This window comes from Chlorocebus sabaeus, chromosome 21, assembly GCF_047675955.1.
Source record: "Chlorocebus sabaeus isolate Y175 chromosome 21, mChlSab1.0.hap1, whole genome shotgun sequence".
NCBI classification, from domain to species: Eukaryota; Metazoa; Chordata; class Mammalia; order Primates; family Cercopithecidae; genus Chlorocebus; species Chlorocebus sabaeus.
The window spans coordinates 45,658,613-45,668,872 of record NC_132924.1 but is presented as its reverse complement, the minus strand read 5'-3'; the positions used below and the strand labels follow the sequence as shown (position 1 = coordinate 45,668,872).

At 35.3% G+C, this 10,260-nt stretch overlaps 1 protein-coding gene across 3 annotated transcripts in view; it reads right to left on the bottom strand.

Moving 5' to 3' along the window:
• Positions 1–1,858: 1,858 nt before the first annotated feature.
• CRPPA (CDP-L-ribitol pyrophosphorylase A) overlaps positions 1,859–10,260 on the bottom strand; it is a 330,079-nt gene continuing 321,677 nt past the window's right edge. For all 3 annotated transcript variants that reach the window (XM_007981984.3, XM_038004687.2, XM_073009080.1), the window contains one exon: positions 1,859–5,718. In XM_007981984.3, the coding sequence (XP_007980175.1) occupies positions 5,614–5,718 (105 nt within the window). In that variant the 3' untranslated portion in view covers positions 1,859–5,613. The remainder of the gene's footprint in view (positions 5,719–10,260) is intronic.

Sequence of the window (10,260 nt, the reverse complement as noted above, 5' to 3'; positions counted from 1 at the left end):
TCTTCATTGGTTTCACCGGCACATACAGATCCAAGGATGTTCTAAAATATGTCTTTTGGGCATGGAGATGGGGAAAGGAAGAGTACTGAAACACTGAAAAGTAATGGGCTTTACCCATTTTATTTCTCTTGTTATTAAATTTTAAAAAGGTCTCATTTTTGAGAGTCATTTGTTTAAGGGATCTTAAAATAGTATGTTTCTAAATATTGCATAGCATACTGCTCACAAATATAGGTTCTGGGGCTCAATAACCAAATTTGAATCTCATTCCTCCCACTTGCTGCTTGGTTGACTCTGAATATCTGAATAAGTTATTCAAAATGTATGCGTCTTGGTTTCCACAACTTTTTTTTTTTTTTTTTTTTTTTGAGACAGTCTTGCTCTGTTGCCCAGGTTGGAGTGTAGTTGTGCAATCTCGGCTCACTGCAACCTCCACCTCCCAGGTTCAAGCAATTCTCCTGCCTCAGCCTCCTAAGTAGATGGGACTACAGGCGCGCACCACTATACCTAGCAAATTTTTGTATTTTTAGTAGAGACGGGGTTTCACCGTGTTGGTCAGGCTGGTCTCAAACTCCTCACTTCATGATCTACCTGCCTCGGCCTCCCGAAGTGCTGGGGTTACAGGCGTGAGCCATTGCGTCCAGCCGGTTTTGACATCTTTTAGATGGTTATAGGTGTACTACCTAGCACATAAAGTAATTATGAAGAATACAGAAGTTACGCACAAGTAAAATACTAAGAACAGTTTTGAGAACACAGTGATCATTCAGCAAGTTTGCTATTTTTATTATTTATTATTTTAAATGCCCATATATTTAATTCAATATAATTTCATGTCTAAGAAAGTTTCACCTCTTTCAAAAACTTTTCACAAACACTCAGGTCTATCTTTCTCCTTTAAAAACTATTGAGTAGGAAATGAGTGATCCTCAGAACTTTCTAGTACTTTGGGATCATTGCTCTAACAACTCTCCTATAAGCATTCTGCTTTAGCAAAATGTATGTCTCTAGGTATGTCCTAGATTTGTTAAGGTAAGTATACCTCACATTGCCAAAGATTTTCATTTGTTACCAATCGGTGTGCAATAAAACTACTCAAAACTCAGTACTAGCAAAATCTATTAGCATTCATTTGGCTCACATATCTGCTGGAGGCCAACCTAACGGGGCTAGGTGGCTCTGCTGATCTTAGCTAGGCCGTTCGTCTGTTTTTGGGTTAGCTGGAGGTCAGCTGATGTGGGCTCTCGACTTCCTTCTGGAGGCAGCAGGCTAGGCTGAGTATGTTCTTCTCATGGTGGTGGTGGAAGCAGGAGAGTAGAAACATGAAAGGTCTCTGCAGGTCTAGTCTTAGTGGCACACTGACATTTTTGACCCACTGTACTGGCCAAGGCAGGTCATATGATGAATACCAAAGTCCTGAACAAATATTTCTCCAGAAGGCAATGGGAAGAAAAGATTATTTCTGAGCAATAATTCACCTGATTACAGAGATTAAGTCATCATCATACTTTTCTTCACTGTGCCCAAGTATAGGTTTTATATCCTTAGCAGCCACTATAATTGCTAAAAACTTGGAGAAGAGGAAATCTAATTAAGACTTCTGCTTTTATAATTATATATACATGTTTATACACGTAATTATATATATGTGAGTACTACAAAATATATATATTTACATACATATATATTTAAATATATATATTTAGAGAATATAGATCTGGACTTCAAATTCTATCTTTCTATAATATAAACTATCACAATGTTATACTTTGAGAATGTTACATGTAGTTATTCAATTGTGACTGAGTTTGAAAAAACATGTATAAACTAAAAAAAAAGAAAATGCCATTAGATTTTAAATCAATTTATTTACGTATATTTTGTTTTGTAAAAACAACATATTTAGACTCTTTATAGTACTTTTTCAATGTCACCTTAAAAATATGCATATGCTTTTTACAATTGTGAAACTGAAATTAATAAGAACATATGTAAATGCAACTATAATGCCAACCACCACCTACACAGCTACTTCTAGTCCACTGATTTTAAGCCATATTAACAAATCCTGTATCAATTAAAATGCTCCATTATTCTATTTTCAAATGAAACTTTCTAAATAACTTCTTTTTTCTTGCATATGGTTGACATTTTAATTAAGATGTTATGATTTATGCCTCTGAATTTGCAGTTTCAAAATTAAAACAAAGTGAAATGTATAGATTTTAAGACATTTTTCAATTTGATTTTTATAAGATGATCTCTGTATTTACATAAAGTTGATACTTATAAGTTAGTGAAGAAAAAAAATTTCTGTTAAATTAATGCAAAATGCTTAAAATAATAACCATAACAATGACTCTGAGAGAATATAGGGAGCTGGCGCTTACCCGTAAATGAGTATACTTGCGACAAGTCATCTCAAATTGAGCACTTCTATGAAAAAAAATAGGATCTCTACCAAAATGTCATTAATCCAACCCACTGCTTACGCTGTGATGAACTCCTAAGACGACTAACTTTAATTTGCATTTAACTAACTAGCATAAGTTTAGAAAGAAAATAATCATTTTTCAACACAACTTCTCACAAGTAGAAGCATTTTCAGAAACCTTGAAGCATAATCACTATTATTTTTTACGAGATTTTGGAAAATAAAGTGAGAGTAGACAGCTTTTACTAAAGTAAATTTACAGAAGCAGTGATAAACATGTAACTGTAAAGTTGCCTCTGGATCTCTTTTTCTTTTTTTGAGACGGATTCTCGCTCTCTCCCTCAGGCTGGAGTGCAGTGGTGCAATTTCGGCTCACTGCAAGCTCCGCCTCCCGGGTTCACGCCATTCTCCTGCCTCCGATTCACTGGCGCCCGCCACCTCGCCCGGCTAATTTTTTGTATTTTTAGTAAAGACGGGTTTTCACCGTGTTAGCCAGGATGGTCTCGATCTCCTGACCTTGTGATCCACCTGCCTCAGCCTCCCAAAGTGCTAGGATTACAGGCGTGAGCCACCATGCGCGGCCAAATCTCTTAAACAACAACATAATTTTTCTTTTGGTCAATACTTCTCTTCATTCCCTTAACTTTAGCTACAATTTCTTTATGTTGGGAAGGTGACAGGATAGCCAAAAGCTCCAGGACTTTCATCTAGTCCTTGGACATGTGTGTCCCACCCTTCTTGTCCCTTTCGCCAATGTTCATTTAGTGCCTCTGGCTTATATATCACATCTTTCAGGTATCTTTGCCAGAGGTCATCGTTAGACATGAATATAAGCTTAACATTTATTATCAGTCTTCCTGAGTTTAAGTCCAACCTTTCATTACTATTCAGTCACATGATTTCGGCAAGGTACCTAAGATCCCTGAGCTCTAATTTCCTCAAGAAAATAGTGAGGGACACACACACACACACACACACACACACAATATATAAATATAAATATATGTATAAATATATATAAATATAAATATATAAGTATATATAAATATAAATATATAAATATAAATAAATATAAATATATAGAAATATATAGAAATATAAATATATAGAAATATATATAGAGAGAAATATATATATATATATTTCAATGTTGTGAATTGCTTTGTCTGCTACGAAGGACCAAATGCTATTTTGTTAGGCACAATTTAATATTTTATTAACTAAATTATACTAAATGTTACCAGTTGCCCAGGGTAATGTTATAGTAAGTGCTCTGGGATAAATTCTTGTCTGCCGTAGGATTCCTTAAGCTGAACTCTATGTTAACTCAGCCAGCGCTCCAGAGATCAGAGTGATTTTGCTGTGCCACAGATATGCCCAGTTTTCTTCTTTCTTCTTAAAGGCACTTACCCTGTCTTTAAAGCCTTGATAACATTTCCCCTTCTTCCTTCATGAGCACTTTCAAAGTCTTAAACATTTTCACCTGATGACTTCAACAGGTGCATGTTGTGGACTCAGCAGCTGTGGTTTTCGCCACACACACGGCCAACACCTGAACAAAGGCACAGACATTCTAACCACAATCCACACGTTGCTTACCTATTTCCACCCTCAAAAACTTAAATTAATGGGTTTTAAATTTCTTAATATTCCTAGAGAGAGAAAAAGTGGCAGGCCCAGGAATTTAGATACAAGCCTACATTCAAATAACACATTTCAATTAGGAGAATGTAAAATAGAAATTCTCCTACTATATAGATACTTGAACACTAGAGGGAAAAATCACCCAACATGTTAAATAAAAATTCCACAAGGTAGATATTGTATAGTGTATCTTTAATTGAAAACATTTCATGTAACTTTTATAGTTTCCATGTGCAGCCTAAGCCCTAATCTGTTTCAATAAAATAAATGTATGTTGGCTGGGTATGGTGACTCACACCTACAATCCCAGCATTTTGGGAGACCGAGGCAGGCAGATCACTTGAGATCAGGAGTTCAAGACCAGCCTGGCCTACACGGCAAAAACCCTTCTCTACTAAAAATACAAGAAAAAAAAAAAATTAGCCAGGTGTGGTGGCAGGTTCCTGTAATCCCAGCTACTTGGGAGGCTGAAGGAAGAGAATTGCTTAAACCCAGGAGGCAGAGGTTGTAGTGAGCTGAGATTGTGCCACTGCACTCCAATCTGAGTGACAGAGGGAGACTTCATCTCAAAAAAATAAAAAATGAAGTAAATAAAGTAAGTGTATGTACAGATTAAAAGGCACCTCTAATGAATTAAAGGACAGCCATAATTATAAAATATAAGGGAAAATATTAATATTTAAGATGGATATACCAATGGAAAATGGAAATAAGAACTTGATTTTAAAAGGTAGCAGCATCTGAATCAAAATAACTAATTTAACTCTACGATGTATAGTAAATTCTCTACCTGGAAGATAACTAACCAGGAACTGACCAAAATCACTTACGAAACTTTCCAGACACTTTTAAGTTCATTCAGAAAACTAGAGACCCTTCAAAATAATGTAAGTCATAATTATAGTTCGCAAACCAAGAATAACATACAATTTAAAAACAGAAAAGAAGGAGATGACATCTCTTTTAGAGATCTTGAGTAATACGTGGCAAATGGGGAAAACACTAGAAACAAACAGTTCCGTTCCTTGGTATCCCCTCACCCTTTTTTACTAAGGTGTAGAAATTTTTGACACAAGACAAAAAGACAAAATATCACCTGGTGACAGGACAATTACAGAAGTGAGAACAATTCTGAAGTTTATCCATTAGCTTCATAATAGTGTGAATTATTAATTATCAGTTAGGATAATAGCTGAAGTTTTCTAAATTCTCATTCCTTGAAAGAATAGCTCACCCATCATTATTTCTATTTGACCTTTCATGTCTCTGTGGAAAGATTCATTTGAAGGCTATTATTTTCCACTTATCTACTATTTTTTTCCGGTTCAGGCAATTAATATTTGTCATACACAAAAGTATTCTTTATTTTATAAATATAAATGTTAATCTGCTTTATAATCTAAGCATCACATCCTACATAGAGAAGATATAAAAAAGACAATTGAAACATTCTACCACACACAGTAGTGGGGGCATAAAGCACAATGAAGATACTCAAGTAGATGTTTTAGAAAGTAGGTAATTTTCTGTGTTCTTCATGCTATCAGAAGCTGACCAATGAGTCCAGAATTTCTTTCCTTGACTAATGAAGCAATAATGATAGCACCTTGCCTTAAACTCTCCTGTAGCTTCTGTTCATCCTGAAAAGAAAGGATAAAAAAATAATATTTTAGAAAAAAAATATGCCATGTGTTAAATTTGAAAAAAAGTCACTTTTCAAAATCTGCTGCTGTCCGGATTTGGCATTTTAGAAACTCAGACTCTAGCCACTGTCATGGACACAGTTCCCAAATAAAGAGGAAATACTTTCACAAACACTTTGCATTAGAGACCAAAAAATATTTGCTTAAGATACAAGGAAAAACACGACACAATTTCAAATGCTAACAGAAAGAAAAGATTATTTTCCCTTAATCCAATTTCTGACAACCTTTGGCTCTTCACTGAAGTGTGAATATTTCATCAATGATGCAATCCTTTTATTCATCTTGTTTCTGAGTGTTCTCCAACTTTGTTAGGAACTGTTTGTGAGTACTGGTATGGGGGGAAAAACCCTGCTTGCTGTTTGTAAAGTAAGAATAGAGAAAATTCAAGAAATGAGTTATTTCACAAGTTGCTAAAAAGTGGTTTTGCCTTTGAAATCATATTGCCTGTAAGAATCCATTTATTCTAATTATTTATAACGAGGACATTATAATGTGAAGGGAAAATAGAAACAGAGCTAATATCTTTCAGGTCTCTGTGTTGTGAATTGTGCTATCTTTTAAAAAAGGATGTGGTAACCAGTCTCTGAACTCCAGAATCATCCTTAATGCCTTAACCCAATATCCAATATATCACTAGGATCTATTGTAGCTCCTTCTTCTTGTTTCTTGCATCCATATACATTGGGATAAGGCATTACGGATAAGGTTGCTCAAGCTGCCACTGCCAGCATAGCACCTTCTGTCCTCAATAACTGGAATATTCACACAGATAGTCCCTCTAAAGTCTTGCCCTCTTATACTCCATTTCCCACAGGGAAGTCAAAATACTTATTTTAAAATATAGATCTGATCACATCAGTATCCTGACTAAAATCCTTTGCAGATCACTTTTAAACCTCAGGATAAAGTCTGATCTCTTTACCTGATAATAAAATGTCTCTTATCCTCTTGGCCTCTTCTTGATATTCCCCTAAAATTGCTCAATTCTCCAAGCCACATAGAACTGCTTAAGATTGTGCAAACAAGCTATTTTTCTGAGCTTGAATCTTTTTGGGCCAGCTAATTCCTTTGCCAGAAAAGCTTTCCCACACCCTTTCTAGCTTATCTGACCCTAATTACTCTTCACGGTTCAACCTAGGTATCAGAGATTCTTGAAATCCACTCTGACTCCTATCCTCCAGTCCAATTTGGGTGAAGTGACTATATGTTTCCACAGCTGTGAATTCCTCTAGCACACTAAATTTTAATCGTCTTTTTTAGTTGACCATCTACTTTACCAGATGATGCGTTTTTTGATGTAAAGAATTTTTCATTTTATCTTTGAATATGGAACACTTTTCTCAATGCCTAACACATGGTAGCACTTCATAAATTACAACAAATTCAAAGCAAAAGAGGTTCTGACTATGATAGACATATCACCCTTTTAGTTGAGCTCAGTTGTTAACACTAACTGCAATTGCTTACTTTGTTTTCTCCTATTTGCATATTTAGCCTAAAGCCTGGCAATAGTACAAAATGAATATGTTATTGAAGCCTCACCACAACTACTACATGCTCCCACCACCGTGTCTGGGTTCCTCAGCTATGAGGATGATGGTGAGAGGCCATCTCTGCTTAAAGTGCTCTTTTCTATCAATTTCTCCGATTGTGTTCTAAGGGGTAGAGCTGGAAAAGATCTGCAAGATGCTGAATGTCAGCTGCTTTGCTTCTTGAAAGCGAGTTTTATATGACATTTTAAAATTGGATTCAAATGCCATTTTGGTTTCCAGAATATCACAATACCTAAACCACATCTAAACAAATCATAAAACTATGTATGTTTGGGCTTAAAATACGATTGATTTATATAAGAGTAGATTTCATCTGTGTCACATCATTCATAAACATATAAATATTCTAAAATGAGCAAATACAAACAACTATTGATATGTATTTGTCATTCTTAATGATCAATTAATTACAGTGCTGCAGGGTCTATAATACATATCTATTCCTAAGTCTCATTCATTAAATTGAGACATAACACAGATGATAATTAAGGTTCCTCTTTCAAAAATAAACAGAACAAGTCTGTCTCTATCACCCTGTTGAAACCAGTTTATACTTGTTATAATGAAGGCAGCACAGTAACAAATGAAGAAATTAAGGAAAAACTGTTTAAGATCCCAGGGCTAGAAAAATTACATTTCTATATCTTACAATAAATCATCTATGTTCATTTTGATATCTCCATAATGTACATATTTTTAGTAAAGAATTTAAGATGTCCTTTTAAAGATTAATTTACTTATTCAATTTTTTACAGGCTTCATTTTGAAAGATTAGAATTGAAGGACAAGAAACTATGTCATTCTACTGAACATTTGTTTTCCCTCTCTGTCTGAACTCATTTGATCATTCTACCCTTAAGAAACATGGAAATTTAAAAACTGATTAAGATGGTTAGACACACATATATTCAGGAAACTCTAGTATGTGGAAAGATTAGATAGTCACACAATTCATGGATTTCAAACTAATCTCAAAATTTCATATCTCTAGAACAGTATTAACACAGGAAAAAACTGCAAATCCAATATCTCTTATAAAAGCACTTCTTGCCTCCAGCAAATCTACAAAAAAAATGGCTTTAATCCTTGGGGAGAGTGGGGAGCAGAGGTGCCATACAGGAGATCATTTTATTATTCACATACATAAATGTGTGTGTGTGTATATATACACAAACACATTACTTTGTGAGTTCCAAATATTATAAACATTTAAAATGTTTATTAAACTCAGGTAAGGAGGGTCAATATGAACAGTGAAAAATCATGCTGATAGTATACACTCTTTAAATTATGTGAAAATGACATTTATGTCTGTGGGCTTCCTCCCAAAAACCTGTACCTCCAGGCTAATCATGAGAAAGACATCAGAAAAGTTCCTATTGGAGGGACATTCTACAATATACCTGACAAGTGCCCCTCAAAACTGTACAGGTCATCAAAAAACAAGGAAAGTGTGAGAAACTGTCACAGCCAAGAGATGCCTGAAGAGAACTAAAAGTAACATGGGGTACTGGAACAGAAAAACAAATTAGGTAGAGCTATGGAAATCTGACTAAACTGTGGACTTTGTTAACAATACATAAATGTTGGTACATAAACTGTAACAAACATATCATATTAATAATGGGAGAAGCTGGAGGTGAGTGTATGGGAACTTTCTGCAGCATCCTCTGAATTTTTCTGTATGTCTATAAACTGAAGCATATTCCCTTCAAAAAGGCATTTTTTAATTGATGACCATTTACAAATGTTATGTGCTGGATTACAAAACCTGAGTTACAAAGGTAATTTCTTTTTGCACATTGGCCCATTTGTATATTCCTTGAAAAATGTACAATATTCCTTTAATAAACTATGCAGTTGGGAAGTCAGATTGCTGCTATTTATATACAGCTTTGACAACTTAAGTGATCTTTGAGCAAACTGCTGAAGTTGTATAGCTCTCCATTTTTTCGTCTAAAAATGGGATAACATTTTTTGTGGGAATTTAGATAAGACATGTAAAACACTGGTACCTAGTAAATATTCAATAACAATCGCAGTTAGAATTATTACCTTTATGAAGTAAACTAATTTCAGCTATGACAGAGTAGTACATATCTCTCTCTCACCATATATAGCCATTAAGTCTGGAAAAGTTATGTGAGAATATTTTTTGCAGGTCTTGGACAGTAACATATGCATGTCTACAATCCTTGAAAGAAGAGCCTCCTAACATTCTCCCCAGCTGTCATGCTGAGAGCATTTTTGCAATCTACACAGAAGAAAAACAGAACCCAAGGAGAGCATAGCAATCTCTCTGGGTAGAAAAGACATAGATAACAATTTAAAGCTGTCAGAGTGGCTTGTATTTCTGCAGGCAGCATCCCTGACAGGAAGGAATTGCTGAGAACTCCTAAAAATCTGCTAAAAATTCCTTCAGTCCTTGGCCAGCTCCTAACTGTGCATGCCCAGGGAAAAACTCAACGAGGCCTAGCAGAGAATAACTGCTGGAAAGTTGGAGAGCTGAAGAGAGATTTTTGAGGCCCCACTGTGCCAAGGAACAGGAGGTTACATTTGAGTCCAGCTAGAATGAAGAGGCCTTGGTGAACACCCACGGCTTTCACTGGGATGTCTGAAAAGCCATGACTACAGCCTGGGTATAAGGCAAGACTGAACCCAACCTGCCCTAAAAAAGCGTCAACAACATCCACAGGATCAAATTGATTCAGCAATACAACTGCTTGCTAGAACAAATTTCATATTCCTTAGAGGACATTAAAATAATCTAGAGCTTTTATAATGTTTGTACTCAAAGCGTGGCATCAAAGATCACTAGATAAGCAAAGACGTAGAAAGCAAAGATGCAGAGAAAAAAAAAAAAAACTTATTATCAAGAGAAAAAATAATTTAAGCAGACCCAGAAATGAGACATACATTGGAA